This window comes from Ixodes scapularis, unplaced genomic scaffold, assembly GCF_016920785.2.
Source record: "Ixodes scapularis isolate PalLabHiFi unplaced genomic scaffold, ASM1692078v2 PGA_scaffold7__128_contigs__length_106722199, whole genome shotgun sequence".
In the NCBI taxonomy this organism is placed as follows: Eukaryota; Metazoa; Arthropoda; class Arachnida; order Ixodida; family Ixodidae; genus Ixodes; species Ixodes scapularis.
In genome coordinates, this window is record NW_024609882.1 from 17,820,283 (window position 1) to 17,839,264 (window position 18,982).

The following is an 18,982-nucleotide window of genomic DNA, read 5'->3' on the forward strand; positions in this document are numbered from 1 at the left end:
CCTTCTCGCATTTCAGCCCTCGTGCCCAACGTTGCTCGTGCCCTCGTCCTCGTCGTCTCAAAAATCTTGTCTCGCGTCTTCTTAAATTTTTTTTTCAACGATAGACGCAGGCGTGTGCGGACACCCCGACGCTAGTGTGCTGGGTGCCAGCCATGCCGTCATGCTGTGAAAAAAAAACTGTTTTTGGGCGGCGAGAGTTACTTTGGGAGCTGAAACGCCTGCGCGACCACAGTCACCATGGTCGCGCGACGTCGGGTGTTGCCGTCCCCACGTCGCTGCAGATATGGCGCCTTCTAAACTTGTTCATCGACGTTCCTGGCCTCCTTTAAATTGTACTCTACTACAAAAAAAAAATCTTTAGTTTAAAGACTGCTTGTCGAAATATTGATTACTCAGGTTTCTCTTGGTGGACTTTCTTTCGAGAGGGAGCCCGGTACGTAAAAATGTGCCGCGAAAGAAAGTTGGTGAAGAGAAGTGAGCTAAAGCAAAGAAAGCAATGTGTTCACGTTGAACCCGCACATCGCGCTTGTTTGTCTCGAGTTTGGTCGTTGCACAAAGCGCTCCAAGAACTTTTTGACCCTGGCTTGCAATGTCATGGACCGAGGCGCTCAGGTTCTTGTTTTCTGTGTGTTTAGCTTGTACATCGCCTGGCAAGCCCAAGCCGCTTGACTGCTGGTTTTTTTTTTGTTTTTTTTTTTTTTATGCTGGACAGTTTTATTTTGCACACTATTTTGGGAACCAGTTGGCGATGGAGGGGAGTGGCATTGTTTCGGTTTCGATTGAACAGCCGTTGTCTCCGCTCGCGCAATGAAGCACGTGCCACTGCAAGCCTGCTGAAGTTGTCCTCACGTGCATGTGAACATGACTGCATGACGGAGGCGCCAGCCGGGACGCTTGCAACTCATTGCTTTGCGTGTGCTTACTTTTGACAAAAATCTGGCTCGTCGGGAACCAGTAAAACGGTGGCAAGCGTTCTTTTCGGAATTCCTCGGCAACGTCTACAGCACTGTACACTTCTGGGATGTCTCAGCAGTAAAAACACTGGCAGCGAGTTCCGTCACAACATGTCACATCAGAACAGAACACAACATAAAGTGCATTCGTAATATTTTTGTTTTTCTAAGAATATGGGCTCCAAAAGCCAGTTTTGCTGCTCCGAAACAGTGTTTGGGCTGCTCCAAAAGCAAATTTTGCTGCTCCAAAACACTGTTTTGGCTGCTCCAAAAGGTGCTCCAAAACAGCCTAGGCCAATCACATCACTGTATCCCTTTCTCGTGGGGAGACAGTGCTACGGGAATGTACGAGTGTATGTTCCCAGACAGCGAGGTTGCTAAGAAGTATAGCTGTAGCAGGTCCAAGTTATCACGCATCGTGTCGGATGGACTCGGCCCTTACTTCAAGTCCAGAGTTGTGAGTGAGCTGTGCCACCCAAATGTTTTCTTCTCCGTGATGATCGACGAAACCCCAAAGCCAGAGCAAAGAACGCAGCAACTGGATGTGCTTGTTAGGTACTTTTCTAGCAGCCAGCAACAGGTTGTCGTTGAGCATGTGCAATCGTACAACCTCGGGCGTGCCACCGCGGAAGTAATTGTGGGCTGGGTAGAAGACGCGCTGACTGAGCTACCGAAGAGAGGGCTTGTTTGTTTTTTCAGTGACGGGCCTAACGTCATGAAAAGCGTGAGGAACAAGCTCCAAAAGGATGTGCCATCAAGTTTGGTTGAGATCAACAACTGCAACCTTCACAAAGTTCACAATGCTTTTGCAAAAGGTCTCGATGCGTTTGGCTCGGATGTTGAGGAGGTCGTCCGAAACGTCTACTACTACTTCAAAAGCGCTGTTCGTGCTGAAGCCCTCGGAGAATGTCAGGAGGCTCTAGGGATTGCTTCTCATGTGTTTCTGCGTCATGTCTCCAATCGCTGGCTCACACTTCAAGATTCACTGTGTCGTGTCCTAGAACAATTCGAAGCGCTGAAGTCATACTTTCACAAGGCAAGCATGACAAAGTAGCGAGTGGACACTCAGAATCTTCACAGCAGGCTTGCTGCAGCATTTTCAAAGAAAGACCTTTATGCCAAGGTGTTGTTCTTGAAGAACTGTGCCGAGCTTTTTTCTCGGTTTCAGACACTGTTTCAGAAGCAAGAGCCCCTGCTACGCATACTCCGCGCGGAGTTGCTGTCTCTAGTCCAGCGAATCCTCAGCCGTTGTTTGTGGAGTGCAGCCTATGTGGAGAAGAGTGCGGAGGAACTGAAGAAACTCGATGTGCAGGACTCTACCCTGTGGAAAACCAAACCAGAAGTGGGTATGCACACTGAGCAGGCAATGCTGAAATGGGATCCAGGTGAAAAGAAGCGGTTACTTCTTGGGGCCCGTGCCTTCTACTTGGCTTGCTCGAAAGACCTCCTGCAGAAGCTGCCTCTTGACAATAAAGTCCTTCAGCACACAAGTCTCTTGGGATTGCAGCCCAGCGACGTGGAGTCAGAAGTCCGATCCTTGCGATACCTTGCTTCCCAGCTGCCCCAAGTGCTCGAGAGCGACCACGTGTCATCACTGGTCGATGAGTGGCATCTGCTGAGATGTGACTCTGCTAACAGCCTTCAGTTGATGGAAGATGGACGGATCGACACCCGTTGGGCTACAGTATTTCAACAAAAGTGCGCAGCTGGTCAGAAAAAGTACCCACCGTTGTCAAGGCTAGTAAAAGCGCTGCTCTCTCTACCTCACGGCAACGCGGACTGTGAGCGAGGCTTCAGTGAGAATAAGCATCTCCTTGAAGGCCGAGCCTCATTTTGCATTGCGAGCATCAACGGATTGCGGCAAGTGAAGACCTACCTGCAGAGGTATGATGGAGATGCCACAAAGGTGCCCCTGTCACCAGACCTTCTGCGAAGCGTCAAAAGAGCAAGAGCCCGGTATGAGGAAAGAATTGGAAGCAGAGAGGCCGACATGAAGAGAAAAAAGCCTGACAGCGCACAAGTTGATGCTGACAACTCGCATGACAAGCGCTTAAAGAAGCAGTTGGAGGAAAGGGTGATCTCGTGCCGTGCGTTGCTGAAGAGGGCGGAAGAGACCATTGGTGCAGGACTGAAGTGCCAAAGCTTGGAAAAAGTAGAAGGTGGCCAAACTATGTTAGCTGAAGCCAATGCCACTTTGTCACGCACTCTTTGCGAGCTGGACGAACTGAAAAAGAAATGCAAAAAGCATTGAGTCAATATTTTTTTTTCACCTGTGATATATAGCCTACAGTCAAAAGGCAAGAAGTATTAAGCAATAATTTAGTTTTCATCTGTGATATTTTGTTACATAGTTAAGCTTTAGCTACAAGAATGTTCTGTCATAAATAAAATGGTTTTCTTATGGTGAGTTCTTTTCTTTGTAAATTACTATATGAAATTCAGATGTTTGTGACACACACAGACATATATGTATATATATATATATATATATATATATATATATATATATATATATATATATATGGGGGGTGAGGTAAGATTGACAAGGGCAGCCGTAATATATGATAATAAAGACATGGCACAGAACTGCTCTATGTTCATGCTGCTCCAAAATGTTTAGTTTTCCTGATACCAAGGTGCTCCAAAACAAGCTTTTCCCTGCTCCAAAAGGAGAGTTTATGTGATACGAATTGCTCCAAAATTGGGTTTTTCTTGCTCCAAAAATTGCTCCAAAACCTAAAATGGCTGGACCACCACTGTGTTTGCATTTCTCCAACTCTTGAAAGGGATGCTTGGGATTTGAAAATGTGCCACGTTAGCGCTCGGGTGATTTGTCCTTTTAAATGAAATGTGTTACATGACTAGCCGTAGCAGTTTCTTGTAACCACCCAAGTAGCACAAAATGTGGCTACAACGTTACTGGAATGTTGTCAGGCAACGTTGCCGAACGCTGCTAACGACCGCGGATTCTACACTCCAGTAACGTTACACCACAATGTTACAGTAACGTAACTGCATACGTTACCTGGACATTACCCAAATAACGTTACTGGAACGTTGTTAGATAACGTTGACAAACGTTGCTAATGGCCACCAGTTCTACCTTCCAGTAACGTCACATCAAAATGTTGCAGTAACATAGCTCTCTATGTTACCTGGATGCTAGATCAGTGATGTTACTCGGACGTCGTCGCTAACGTTGCTAGTTGTTCTTAATGGCCACGAATTCTACCATCCAGTAATGTTACACCAAAATGTTGCACTGACATTACGGCTTACTTAAAAGTGAAGGAATAAAAATGTGAAGAACATACACACACGACCACTCTTTTATTTCGCAACAACGTTTATTTTTTGAGGAGCAAAGAGTCGCATACAGGTCGAGATCAACTAGATACCGAAGGTGGAGTGTTACTGACTCATCCCTTATCTCCCTAAAGTTCCTTTGATCAAGCCTTCCTTTTGCAGTTAATCTTGACCTGTGCGCGAGTCTTTGCTTCCAAAAAACGAGCGTCGTAACTAAATGAAAGAGCGGTCATCTGTTTTTCCTCAGTGCTTTTATATTGTCAACTTTCAGTAAACGTTTTTACAATATGCTGGCACTGGCCAGATATTACTGCATCTGTTACTTGGACATTACTGAACAATGTTATCCGAAAATACATTGACAAGCGCTGCCAGGAAACTGCATTTATGGTTGTCATGAAGTCATTTTTTGAGCTGGTGCCTGATATGAGTAAATGGATGTGCATTACAGGCCATTAATGAATCAGCATTTTGAAATCCTAGAAGCAGGACTCCGGAAGAAAACAAGAAGTTATTGGAATAAATTTATTTCAAAAACGAAACCAACATTACAAGTACCAGAGAATTCTTCTGTTTCTTACAAGCTATTAGATCTACAAAATTGTAAAGAACACACTAAATTACAAGGCTGATCTGCATAAAAATAAAAATGTAAAATATTAAAACTCCTAGTAACATAAAGCAAGTAGCCTAAAATAAAATTCTAAATATATCTCAAATTACACCCGATCTTGGGCTAGGACATATAAATAAATAACGGAGGCAATAAACCAAAAATGACTAGAAAAAGAACATAAATTTTAAATCTTCTAAAAATACCACACTAATGTGTACATAAATTAAATAAAAGAAACCACTAGCTGGGGCTAAAATGTATGCATGAATAGAAATTAAAGGTAACATATGCATATTACAAATTGACATAAAAAATTCAAACAACAGGGACTCCACTCATGGGATGGCTGTAAAAAAAGAGAAAGAAATCATTAGGAAAAAAAGCATTTTAAATGATTAAGAAAGCATGAATTTTTTTTTTTTTTTTTTCAATTCTATGCATTTAGCACGGTTAACCATTCCATGCTTCCAACTGGGATCAAAGTAATCAACTACTAACATTTAAAACTAACAGAAAAATCAAGGCAGAAACATGCTGAAAAACAGCGCAAAATGCACGGATAAGAAAACACACAGGACAAGGTACTGTGTGTTCTTTTTCCTTTGTCTGGTTTTCGCACCGTTTCTCAACATGAATTCTTACCAACTAGCCCAGCCCAACTGTCCATCCTTGTAATCAGAAACATGCTTGCCTTCTCCCCTTGTGGCAGCCCCTCAGTCACTCGTGAGAAGAGGCACACTGCTCCTGCAAAAAAATAACACAAAAAAGTTGGTTGCATTCAGAAAATAGGTGCCTATTTCAGGGCAAAGAGTGTCATCAAGATAAAAAAAGAAATGCCTACATCTGTCCTAGCAGTTTCACCACAGTTTCTTTGCATGCACAAGCCATTCTTTTCATCCAGTTTAGACTTTTACCGCAAAGTGTGACCTACCCACAGAAGACAGTGGATACGCGACTTATTCTTTTCTGGCAAGGTAGGCGGCTGTTGTCGGCCACTCACTTTTTCCCACTTCAACCTTCTATTTATTCATGCGTGAAAGGCACTTTCTTAAGAGGGAAACAGCTATTTTCCGCAGCGCCTTTTTTATTTTGTATTTGTAGATTTAACTTTGTTTTCATTTTATCCTAAGAGAATAGCTTTCTTTTTAAGAACATAGATGTTCTTAAAAAAGACGTGCCTGCCCTCTTCGTCAATTTTTTGTAACCGACAGAACCGTGGACCTGTCGGATCTTTGACATGCAGTATATTACTGTATGTCGAATATCCGGCAGGTCCACGGTTCTGTCGATTATAATAAATTAACAAAGAGAGGAGACACGTCTTTTCTTTTCCCAGTATCATGGGCCACGGAGACAGATCACTGCCTCAAGGATGGCTTCGTCTTGAAGCAGAATAGGTCTCTTCAAGGATGAAGATATATACCGTATACGCTTTTGAATGGATGTGCATTCATCACTGCACCTGATGATCACAGCTTTTAAAAGTGTCGTTAGTGTTACCCTGTCTTATTGGCCTCATTAAAGGGGCGGTGCAATGATTTTCGGACTTCGGTCAAAGATTTCTGGAAGTTGCCCTCTGACACTTCTGAAGTAATGAACAGAAAACCGATTTCGCCTGCGTGTCCTAGTTGTTGCGTAAAAAAAAAGATAAATAGTGGCATTTCGGGCACCTCTCAACTCATTCCCAGCCTTCAGGGTCACACCTGGTCGCACTCCCAGTGACGTCATTCGGAGTGCCGTGTAGCTTCCCGTGTGCTATCTCGGAGGACGCTTCCCCTCCCTCTCTCTGCGTACATTAGCGGGCGCTATGCTGCAGCTTAGAGCCGAGCCAGGTCACGTAATCTTTCCGCCGTAGTTCCTTCGGCTGCCACTTGGGGCTGCAGGTGGGGGAAAAAGCTCGACTTTTACTTTGCGATTATGCAACGGAATCACGACATTTTTAATGAAGGAAGTGTTTTCTCTATCCTCTGGGACACGATAAACAACGTAAAAGTGACGAGATGCAAATTCTTTTAATCATGAAATCGTTGCACCGCCCCTTTAACAGAAGTCATCATTTACTAAAAAAAAAAGAATAGAAGGTGACAAAAAAAGGTTCCTTCCTTTTATATATATATAAGTTTATAAGTTACAATAAATATTAAAACACTGCTATCCTCCCGGCACTAAAAAGAAAAATATTTCTACTGCTCAAATAAGCTACGTTCAATGAAACAACTTCGATGAAATGGCGTTCAATGAAACAGCGTTCGATAAAACTGCGTTCAATGAAACAGCTTCGATGAAACAATGTTCAATGAAACGGCGTTTGATGAACTGTCCGGACCCAGGGGCAATGTCAATGAGCATCATATTTTCTACAATGTCAAGCTCATTGCAGACAATGTCATAACATGTTCAATGAAACGGCGTTTGATGAACTGTCCGGACCCAGGGGCAATGTCAATGAGCATCATATTTTCTACAATGTCAAGCTCATTGCAGACAATGTCATAACATGGTGTTCTTTCATTGGCTAAATAAATTTCTTAATACTTAAAAATGTCTTTATGTAAAGTGGACTAATGCCTTTGTTTGAAATCTGGGCTTGTTTTAGGATGCAAAAGTATTTTTCGGGAGTTTAAGCAAAATTAGAAATATCATATTACCATTTTCTTGGTCCTAGCTGGTGCATGCCTGACCGATTCAGCAGCAGCCCATTTGGCGTCGGCTTCCTGCACGATGATGGCTGGCTCATTGTTTTCTGCCTTCTGTTTAAAGCAGGTGCGCACAGCTCCTGTTTCAAAAGTATATAATTACAACACAACGTCAGCTACCACAGTGAAATATCGACAATTTCATGCCCTACTTCAGCATAACTTGGCAGACATCGGTAACTATGAAATCAGCCAGGGTGTCTAGCAAATTCCTCCTTCTAAGTTCCCCAGCTTTTCCAGGTTTTAAATTCCCTGTCCATTACAGAAGTTTGGAGATGTGGTACGAACTGCTACTAAACACCTCAGTGTCCACCGACTCCTCACTGCTCGTACCGCAACTTTCAAGTTCCTTGCGAACACTTTCGGCTACTCTATGTCTTTTTTGGCGATCGGATAGCTCTGATAGCGAACGCTTCGCCCGCTCCATTGTTCAGCACAAGTAGTAACAACAACGAAAATGAAACATACCTTTGTTTACGTTTCCTCGACGCCGAGAGATCGGCAGAGCGGACCGATGAAACAGGCCTTGACGGTCCGTTGACATACGGTCACGTGGTCAACCTGGCTTCGACCTTGCTTGGCTTGAGCTACTTGCACTCTTGGCGTCTTGGCTTGTCAACAGTGTGCGTAAACGAGTAAACGACTAAACATGAAGTTTCAAGTAGGAATAAACTGTGAAAAATCTATCTGACAGTACTAAAATAAGTTTTTTTTAAGAGCTATAAAACATTACATCGATTGGAGAAATTGGAAATTGGTCTAAGCCGTACAGCCATAACCGTGATGCCGTACTAGTGTGCAATCATGGCGGACGATGGCGATCTTGCAACGTCTTGCAGTGATCAGTGGATGACCTCGACCGTAATATCGGTAACGATAGTGAACTGTTAACATCGAAACGGTAGTACCGTGGCTATGCGACTGTGCTGTGCCATTGTGATGTGTCCAGATAACAAATGTAGGCAAAGAGTGGTCCACGCAGAGCGAGCTTCGAAGCCTCAAGCTCAATTATGTTCTCGTGTCGACGGCTCTTTGGCGAGAAGTGAACGGGGGCTAACAATGTGTGTGCGATTATACTCGTTTCATTATAATTAGGGTCCATATTAGATGAGCAAATGACGTTTTAGCGAACAGCGGCATTTGAGCGAATCGACGTTTTAGCGAATAACGGGGGCGCGCGTTAACCCATCCGCCGCGCGGCGAGTCTGCGGCGGCTCATTACAAAAATGTGAACCCACTTGGCCCACCCGAGAACGCCGCTTCGCAGCGTCCGAATTTTCGCTAAAGTGTCATTCGGTGAAACGTGGACATTCGCTAACACGTCACTTGATAAAGTGAGTGCCTCCCCCCTTGGGGCCCTTCATTTTGAGTGGTCGGCGGAGTGCGTCCTTGTATCCGTGGCCCTTGATGCTAGATCTCCTTCCTACCTCCCTCCCCTCTCACTCACTTTTCTTTAATCTCACCCCATTCCCGTCCCATCTCTCCTATGTTGCCTTTTTCTAACCTTTCACTCCTCATTTCCTCGCATGATTTAATGTTTGTGGCCCCCCCTTCCCCACCTTCATAGGATTATATGTTCGTTGCCTTTGACCTTTGATCTCGACTTCGGACCCTTGACTGCTCCTCCTCGCCATCTCCCCTTCTATCTCCTCGGTCTCCTTATTCCTCCCTCCCCTCTTCCTCTACTCTCTTGTCCACCTTCCTCTTCCCGCTACCCATCCTACTCATCTTTCCTCCCCTCTTCCCCCTTCTCTCTCGTTTGAGTGATTCTATGTTCATGGCCTTTGACCTTTTCTTTTTGGTGGCAGCTGCATATGGCTCTTCATTTTGAGTGGTCGGGGAGGTGTGATCTTGTGTCCGTGCAACCGAGGCCTATGACCTGCGATGTTTTACGTCTTACCTGGCCCCACCCCGTCCCATCTCCTCATTCCCCTCCACTCCTTCTCCCCCATTGGTCTCATATTCCCTCTGTGTGCTCTTCCTCCCCTCTTTCCTCTCTCCTCCCTCTGATCTTGCTCCTCCCTGCCCCACTTCTCTTCATCTTTCTCTTCATGCTCCCTCAGCCTCTCATCCTCATTCCCCTTTTCCTTTTGTCTCCTCTCTTCCTTGTGTGAGCATGTGTTTTTAGACTTCGAACTTCATACTTGACCTCTTTCTTCCTGCCTCTATTCTCCTTCCCATCTCATCGCTCACCTTCCCCCTCAACCGTCTCCCTTTTCCCCTCCTCTGTCTATGAGACAATGGCTACCGCCAGTCGTCTCACTTGCAGTGTGCTGCAATGAGCCGCCACTTTTTGAGTTTTCCGAATAGAGTGCTGAGCTGTAAATTGGACTGAAATATTAGCTTCTGCATGTAACTATTTCAAATTTTCAACCAGGGTGTATCTTATACTGCACGCTCCAAGATTTCTCTAAATCTCTATGGCAAGCACTGGCGCAGACAACCTAGACAGGGCGAGAGTAAGAACCACCCAGTCGCTCGATTTGACCCGAGTCCGTCGTGAAATTAGTCCTCGCTTCTATTTTAAATAGTAGAAATCATTTTGCAGCAAGCTCGGGTCGGATAGAGCAGTCGGTCGACCCTAAGAGCTCTCTGCGACCTGGCCGTAGGGTAATCATGTTCGTATTTTTCACAGAAACAGAGCTACGCTTCGAAAATAACGCAATAGAGCACACAACTAAAATACACTTTTGGTGATAATTTTAGCTAGCTACATGTTCCAAATTAATTTACAGGCTACGACTCTCATGCCATCCTATACATGTTCGGGAGGTCTTTGGGTCGTCGCGTCACCAGCGCGAGTTTTCCACCTTTGATAACACAATAACACCCCATGACTTCACCCTCTTGTTATCTTTAGCATGCGTTCCAAAAGCTGGACATTCGAATGACCTTAACCTAAAAGCTATGATGAGGGTGCATGCTAGCTCGTGAATATTGGAAGCAAGGAAATGCCATACACACAAATGAATTCAATTTTATCATAAACCTTTTGGACAGATATTTTTTTAATTTTCTGCAATCTTTCCAGGGTACATTTTGAACATTTGTTTCAAACATGCCCGTCACAAGCATTAGAGCGGTCTTTCTGTTTGTAAAAAAATAAAAATGTTTGAACAAGAGAATCAACATTGAACTATTATAAGTTTGGTATCTTCGTGTATCCTTGACCAGCCTCTGTGTGATGTGGTGATGCGTCACATTTCGTCACATTAGGCCAACATCGCTGCATAACATTGCCCGTATGTCAGGATGGAAATGTTACCAAGAGGTTATTTCTAAACGTTGCTCCAATGTTGCTTCTCTAACATTCCTGGAATGTTTGCCTATGTGATGTAACGTTACATGACGTTCTGTGACATTCAAACAATGTTACAGGAGAACGTTTCTGTTACGTTAGTTTTCAAACATTGCTATAACATACCCAAATGTGCCCCAACGTTACATTACATTTGTGACATTCCAGTTACGTTATGGCAACATATGGTGCTACTAGGGCAGGGGTGAGAATAAAAATCAATATGTTTTACATTGCTACTTCAATCGTGATCTAAATCAGTCTGGTTTTACTATAATAGTTTCAATCAAATATTTCCAAAAGAAATAATCAGAAATATTTTTTATTTACTGTTTGTCTATCATTTTATCATTTGATGCTTTTTCTATGCATCTAATTTGTATTTAGATCAAAGAATCATTGAGCAAGAAACGTTCATATAAGGCTTAACACGAGCTAAACAAAGTGCTCTTTTGAGCAAGTCGGAGCATTGAACTTGATTTCAACCTTCCGCTTTACGTAACATCCTGTTGCAACAAAATCGTAACGCTAAAATAAGAAACGAAATAGTAATGGTCCTTGCAACGAAGTCAAAACTCTAAAGAAAAATAAAACAAGGTTTTTAACTAACTGTAAAAAAATCAAGTCATTTTTGTTTTAGTATGGTGGGGATTACAGCAATAAAAAGTTATTGATTAAACTGTTCTTTATATTGCAGTAATTATTTTTGTTTTGCATTGTTATCAGCGGTGGGACGAATTGATTATTCAATCTGCCACATTAAAGAATTCATCTTGTGGTAAAGAATCACTATTTTTAGCTACAGTGATCTAAATCAAACTATGTACTAAGTAACCTAATTTAATTGATTTTTTTATTTTTTGTTGGCAACGCACTTTGTGTGATGTAAGGGCATCACTCAAAAATTGACTTTTGATCAATTTTTGATCAAAAATTGACGTGTGGCTATGCTCACGAATCATAGACGACTTCTGGCCAAACAATGACGCAGCGCTTGTGTTTAATACGTGATCTGCGCTCACGCTCCGGTAGATGACGTACAGAATCCAGCACTATGGCTCAATTATCTCGGAGGTGTCGAGCAGGTGCTCTCCCAGATAAAGCAGGAGAGTGTGCAGGAGGCACAGTAAAAATGCGTACCAATTTCATCTGTGTGACATCGTTGCAAAGCAATGATATACATACCTCTAACCACAATAGTTGGGAAAAGGAGCAAATCTTTTTTTAAGTGTGTCCAAGCTATGGGAACTTTTGCCGTCCGTTTTTCTGACCGTTAGTCGCCGGTTGTGAGCTTCCCACCGGGTGGAAGTTTGACACTTACCATGCGGCGCCCAGGGCCAAGACGGACCTGAAGAACGAGTCCGACCCCTTCCGGAAAAAGGTGCTGGACGGCCGGCAGCTCGCGCTCAAGATCAGCGCCAACTCCGTCTACGGATTCACGGGGGCACAAGTGGGGAAGCTTCCCTGCCTGGCCATCTCCCAGGTGTGCAGTCGCTGTCACTGTTACTAATTGCGACTGATATCCAGATTGTGCTCTGCTGAAGCGGCCGGCCACAACAAGCCACTGCGGGGACTCGTAACGCTTGAGCGTTTACAACGTGGAAGCATACTGGGTTGCATCTTAGTATTTGCTTTCTGCTAATGGCTAATGCTCTACAGTCCCTTAACTTTAGATGTGTCGTGGGGCTGGGTGTTACGGGGAAAGCAACATGCCACTCTCGACCGACACATAGCTCAAGGTCGTATATAAGCAATAAAGCAACTTAGGGGCAATTGCTTATAGGACCTTGACGTCAGGGTGTCCCATGTCACTGTGACAGGACACAAACACGCAGCATGTGACACAAACACGCAGCATGTGCCCAGTTAGCATGCAGTGTGTTCTGTCAAATATACGATCGAGACACTAGTCATTTTTATTTTTTGCAGAGCGTCACTGCCTTTGGTCGCATGATGATCGAGCAGACGAAGCGGGAAGTGGAGGAGCGCTACACGCGGGCCAACGGCTACCCAGCAGATGCCAAGGTCATCTACGGTGACACGGACTCGGTCATGATCCGTTTTGGAGTGGACTCCCTGGAGAAGGCTATGGAACTTGGGCGGGAGGCGGCCAATTTTGTGACGGAGAAGTTTGTGCGCCCCATCAACCTCGAGTTCGAAAAGGCAAGTTCCTGTCGCGAGTATGCGCTTTGCTTTTGCTATAGTTTAGTCGTCATAACGACGATGAGTCGAACAAGCATGTTTTCTTTTCGCGTAATTGTGTTGTATATGTATGTTTAGACAGCTGGAAGTTAGTCAGCCCCAGGAGGCGTCTGGTGTGTCTGCTGTAGACAAGAAATTTAGCCATTGCAGTATAACTGCCAGCCCTGGGGCTTTCCACATGCATCGTGCAGCAGCAATTATACGAACAGATGCCGGCATGATGCTCATTCAGATTCATTCGTTCATTCATTTGCTTATCTGTTGCGCTCATGAACAGCTTTTACCTTTGTAATTCACGATATATCGTGTTTGCACAATTGTAAAGTGCCCCCGATTGTAATGCGCAGGTATATTTAGCACTCAAATATTCGGGAAGTAGCTTGAGCGCGATTGTACCGCGCAGGTAAAAGAAAAAGGAAGGCTGAACACATACCTCATAGAACAGAACTTATGAAACGCACTCCAATGCAAAATACCGTGCACTAGTCGCCATTGTCAAAGGCCGCCGACGATTCTTTCGTTGTCTGCCTTCGTCTAAAGCATTTTAGGTTCCGGGCTTCTTGCGCTTGTACGAGTGCGCGACCGTCACATCTGGGAAGTCCGTCTTCCAAACAACTTTGCAAGCTCGTCGGGTTGCTGGGATTGCTAGGCCACGCAGCGCTGCTCTGTTGTCATCTTTCCCTTCCAGCGTGATGACCTTTCGTTTAAATAATGTCTCCTAGTAAAATTACTTTTCTTTTTCCATCTTAAGACGGCAGACGCAAGAGCATACGCATGATACAGATACCACATAGTCCCATGGAAACAAACAGTCACGGTGCCAATGGGGTTAGCCACCTTATACCGATTATTGTGGTTTTCTTTTACAGCAGAGCTGTTAAGGGCCAGTTTCCCCAGGATTGTGTCCCCCGCAAAGAAATGAAGACACCAAACTCTGGACCCCTACCACCATCTATGAGCGACGGCGGCAAGTCACGTACCTGGTTGCCACCGTCGCTCATAGATGGCCACAATTTTTCCACTCTGGCTTGCCGACTTGCGGCCGGCCATTACTTTCCATTGTCTTCCTTCCTTCTTCACCAGAGTGGAAAGGCTGAAAGTTTCTTTTGAGTTTCAGTTTTTGGTTTTGATTTTTCGGCACCGATTTCGGCGAAAAAATGTGTGCGTTACAATCGTGCTAACACGGTACATGGAGCAAAAAAGGGCAACAATAAACTCTAGAGATTATTAAGGAAAGACTGAGTGCAATAAAAGATTGATTAATAATGCAATGCATGAAGCATCGAGGCGATTATAAAAGTTCTGAATGCGTATCACGGGGCAAGTTTGGAAGATTTAAATGGGCACAGGGTGGGGGGAGTGTACGCAAGATTTTTGGGTTTCTTTTCACATGTAAACTTTTTTTTTTGTGTTTAATTTGTTTTGGGCATCTACTTATTTTCATCTACCACAGGAACATCCTCGATACAGTGCTGTCAAATGTATATCACTTTTTTCAGGTTGGGGTAGTATATACGGCGCCTGGCACTATTAGCGCAAACAAGTGGTCAATGATTTTTTTCGGGTTTTCTCTTTGAATCGAAGCACTGTCATCAATGCTAGTACTGTTATGAAAGAAAGTTCATTTGGATCACTATCTTAAGCTGTAAAGTTTGACACGTGCCAACACTCTTTCGAAGTGAACTGCAAAAAAATGCTTTTGTCCTGTTTGCGCTAGCAGTGTCGCGCAGTGTTCAAAACCAAAATTAATTTAGTTTATTCTTTCTATCATTGAGCAGGTGTACTTCCCTTACCTGTTGATCAACAAGAAGCGCTACGCCGGGCTGCTCTACACGCGGCCTGATGCACACGACAAGATGGACTGCAAGGGCATCGAGACCGTCCGCAGGGACAACTGCCCCCTTGTGGCCAACCTCATTAACACCTGCCTCGAAAAGATTCTCATTGAGAGGTGAGCCTCGTTTGTGAACGCTTCTGTTGCGTTGTCCAGCTGAGGAAAGTTAAGTTTCGTTGTTTCTTTGCACGAATGTTCATTTGTGTGCTTTCATAGGGGTATTCTTAATGAATGCATTAAGGTGTACTGTCGTCTTACATCTATGAATACTATGTAAAATTAACGAGGTATTACTACAATAAGAGTTGAAAGATTGAGGTAGAAAAGAGAAACCTTTGGTGTAGTAACCAAGGTATAAAGTTACTAGGTAAGAGAATAAAATGACATGCTTCGTATGCGGAAACGCTAACTTCCCCTCCCTCCCCCCTTTTCTTCCCTCTCAACCTTCTCTCCCTTCTTTTCTCCCTCTTGCTCTTTCCCCCCTTTCCCCACCGACGGGTGTTGGTGCAGACTTCGCTGGCGTCAAATATATGTTGTTGTAAACTGAAAGCTTGTACATGTCTGTTTTTGTCCCTCTGTTTGTTTTGTGCTTTCTTACTGTTACATATTCCTCCTCCTTTAAATAAATTACCAGGCAATTTATTTTTTGTATCGCCGACAAAAACAGCTGAAGAAAATCTTTAAAAATATGAAATGTGATTTCTATTTCTTTTTCGTTTATTACTCATTTTAATTTGATGTCACTGTTATTTAGTAATTACAACGTATGAAGTGTTTTGTTTTACTTGTGAGGCATTTGCTACTTGCCATCAATACACTTTCTACCGTTTGTTGGCTTTTTGGTAAGTTGTTTCATTGTTTACCCTGTCCCGTGGGCAGGCATTTCTTGCTTTTGTGTGTTATATTTATGTGGCCGCTTCCACAACGTAAAACACATACCACACATTAATATTACCGTTACGTCTGTGCGTTCCTGAGCGTGACCTAAACGTTGTCGCAGGGATCCCGACGGGGCGGTGGCGTTTGCGAAGCAGACAATTGCGGACCTCCTCTGCAACCGAGTGGACATCTCGCAGCTGGTGATCACGAAGGAACTGACCAAGAACGACGGGGAATATGCCGCCAAGCAGGCGCACGTCGAGCTGGCCAATCGGTCAGTGGGCGGACGTCGAGCCTGGGAGTGGAGACGCGGATGCCATCTTTCCGCTCCAGCCGATCCTTGTGCTCGTTATTAAGGCGGCAGCAATCTAATCAGACTAACTTCATTATGATTAGCAGCGTAATTTCTATAAAACTGGCAGTTTTATGTTGCGAGTCAAGCGGTTTGAAATTCCCGTAGGTTTATTGGGGACGCACTGTATTATGCATGCGGTAAAATTGAGTTGTAGGTATCGTGCTTGTTGGGGGACAAGGGTAAATGCAGTTGTGTCGACTTTGTCGGACGTGTAGTAACTCTAATATATTTGTGAGCAAATTGTTTTCATTTGGAACCGATTATGGTTCTTACAAGATTGATCTAACTTGACTAACCAAATAGTGCCGAGACAGTCCTGGGGCACTGCACTGTTCATATATAACTGGTACATATAGTAAGTGTTCGACCAGATTTCAACCACTTAGGACATGTTGTGTTTGGTAAAAAAAAGTAGAAGCTGAAGGAAAAAAAAGTATGGCTAATTGAGAAAAAATTTTGATTGATTTAATGTAACACTTTTTATTGAACACCAAGCTGTGCACTTTTTGTTGAAATAAACTCCCTGTGGGATTACAGTCCTCAATAGGCGCTTCGGACAAATAAACAAAGAATTAAATGCACACTAGGTACGGTAGTACTATTTGCTTTTCAGGAAGGCGGCTAATTTGACCATTTGGTTCATCTCCAAGTTTGGAAAGAGCAGCGACACAAGATGCAAATACGTGTAATAGAAGCCATCTAGGAGTCCGGTTGTTAATGCCTCGTAAACCCTAAATGCCTCCTGTAATTTAGCTTGTTTGTCTCCGTCTTTTTTTTTTTTTTTGCATAATTTTCAAGTTTGTACTTGCATTTCCTTTAGAACCTGGGCATGTTTACTATGTTTTATTGTAGACTAATATCCACGATTACACAACTTTTATACATATACTAGACGTACAAATGCGCTTGGGTCCGTCGCAGGATGCGCAAGAGGGATGCCGGGAGCGCCCCAAACCTGGGCGACCGCGTGCCGTACGTGATAGTGGCGGCCTCCAAGGGCACGGCGGCCTACCTCAAGTCCGAGGACCCGATCTACGTGCTGGAGAACAATGTGCCCATCGACACCCAGTACTACCTGGACAACCAGCTGTCCAAGCCCCTGCTGCGCATCTTCGAGCCCATCCTCGGCGAGAGCCTGGCCGAGTCCGTGCTGCTCCGTGAGTTGTTTTTCGGGACTCCGGCCCGGCTGGCGGATGGCTGCCTCGGTCCGTAATATAAAGGCGGCTTGTTTACCACGTAAGAAGTCGTTCGCAGAGAGGAGCACGCGGCTCCATACCTTACAAAGCTAGCTTGCAGATGAGGATTGTGGTTCATAAGGAACGTGACTTCTTTGCGGAGAAAGGGATTGTGTACTTGAGGGATACAAGAAGTTTGGAAGCAAGGGACGTGCAAGGAGAACTGATCCGTCTGTTCCAGCTGTTGCCCTGGTATCTTGGCACTTTGTATTTATTTTATTGAACTTCAGCATCTATGATATAAAAAGGGGAAATCAAAGATTAAGAATTTTTGTGTCTGTCTAACTTAAAAGTACTTATCATCCTCGTTTATTATTACTCCTTGAGGGCTCTTACGGGCATTACACGAGGGGAGGGGAGATGATGTTAAGTGTTTTTGTACAAAAGCAGAGAAAAACACAAGATGCACACTCGGACGAATTGAAAGTCTGAGTTGTCACACGGTAAGCTTCACAAATAAAATATTTCTAGTGAACTCTTTGCTATTAGTACAACTTTAAATGGGTGGTCAGCTGTAAAATGGATGCGGCACAATTACCTATCTAAAGCTGTGAAGAAACAAATGTAATTCGGGAGAGCTTGTGGTACTATGTACTTTCGTCATTGCAGTCAGCATCCTCAGTACCATGAAGTCTTGTTGCTGTGGGCCTGCTATAAGCAGTTCACTATATTTCTGCATGTTCAAGAATTTTCTGCGTAAGAGTTATAATATATTTAAGTGGAGACTCAAGATAGACCTAAACTGTGGGGGGGGGGGGGGGGGGGTTGCAGTCCTTGCCGTGCTATTGGTCGGAAAAGAAGACAGAAAACATGACATGTCACCTTGAAAGCATTTCGGTTATTGGGGATAGAGGGTGCGTAATAATGCTGCAAGTCATGGTTGAAAATTGAGCCTTCTTTTTACAGGGAAGCTGTTATACGCTAGGGTCTGGGAAAAAAATGCGTCCTCGCATGTCGACAGAAAACTCCCCGTTGGTCGTGGCAGGTATGAATAAATAAAAATAAAAAGAGGGGGCAACCAGCGTGAGTCAGCCTTCCTTGGCATTATTAGATAGTGAGTTCCTGATCTGTTATCATCTCTAGGCATCATCCTTGAGGTTGTCCTAGAATTCTTCCTTGAGGCCGTCCTAGACGTCGTCCTCTAGGCGTCGTCCCCGAGGTCGTCCTAGAAGTCGTCCTTGAGGTCGTCCTTGGCTGCGCCCTGTAGGAATCGTCCTGGACGTCGTTAAGATAACAGCTTCGCTGGTCCTCCATCTTCACGTGAAGTGGAAGGGCTCTACAACTCTTTTTTGTCTGAACGTGTTTTGAGGCTCGATAGGGAGGGTGTGAACGGTGAAAGCTAAGAAAAGGGAGTTGTGTAGCTCCTCTTTGGTGGTGCTTTGGAAATACCATTGGCGTGCACAGGGGACATTAATCTCACTCCTTGTTCTCCTGTTTGCATCGACGGTGTGTGCACCTTTCTTTTTCTCTGTACAGGCGGTGACCACACACGCACCAAGACAGTGGTGCACTCTAAAGTGGGGCCCCTGGCAGCCTTCACACGCAAAAAGAACACCTGCATTGGTTGCCGCGCTGTCCTCGAAGACCAGGGTATGTCCATCGTGCTTA

General features: G+C 44.3%; 1 protein-coding gene, 1 long non-coding RNA gene and 1 pseudogene across 3 annotated transcripts in view; 2 read left to right on the forward strand and 1 right to left on the reverse strand.

The window, feature by feature from the left end:
• LOC8050987 (DNA polymerase delta catalytic subunit) overlaps positions 1–18,982 on the forward strand; it is a 42,433-nt gene that overhangs the window by 20,219 nt on the left and 3,232 nt on the right. For both annotated transcript variants that reach the window (XM_040222493.2, XM_040222494.2), the window contains exons 12-17: positions 12,205–12,352; positions 12,799–13,032; positions 14,850–15,022; positions 15,906–16,058; positions 17,061–17,296; positions 18,851–18,964. In XM_040222493.2, the coding sequence (XP_040078427.1) occupies positions 12,205–12,352; positions 12,799–13,032; positions 14,850–15,022; positions 15,906–16,058; positions 17,061–17,296; positions 18,851–18,964 (1,058 nt within the window). The remainder of the gene's footprint in view (positions 1–12,204; positions 12,353–12,798; positions 13,033–14,849; positions 15,023–15,905; positions 16,059–17,060; positions 17,297–18,850; positions 18,965–18,982) is intronic.
• On the forward strand, positions 1,247–3,360 carry LOC115317934 (annotated as a pseudogene).
• Positions 5,567–8,116, reverse strand: LOC120850127. Its single transcript, XR_005718072.2, has 3 exons — positions 8,040–8,116; positions 7,524–7,651; positions 5,567–5,619 (listed from the first exon to the last, which is right to left on the reverse strand). It is a non-coding gene; the product is annotated as an uncharacterized LOC120850127 (long non-coding RNA).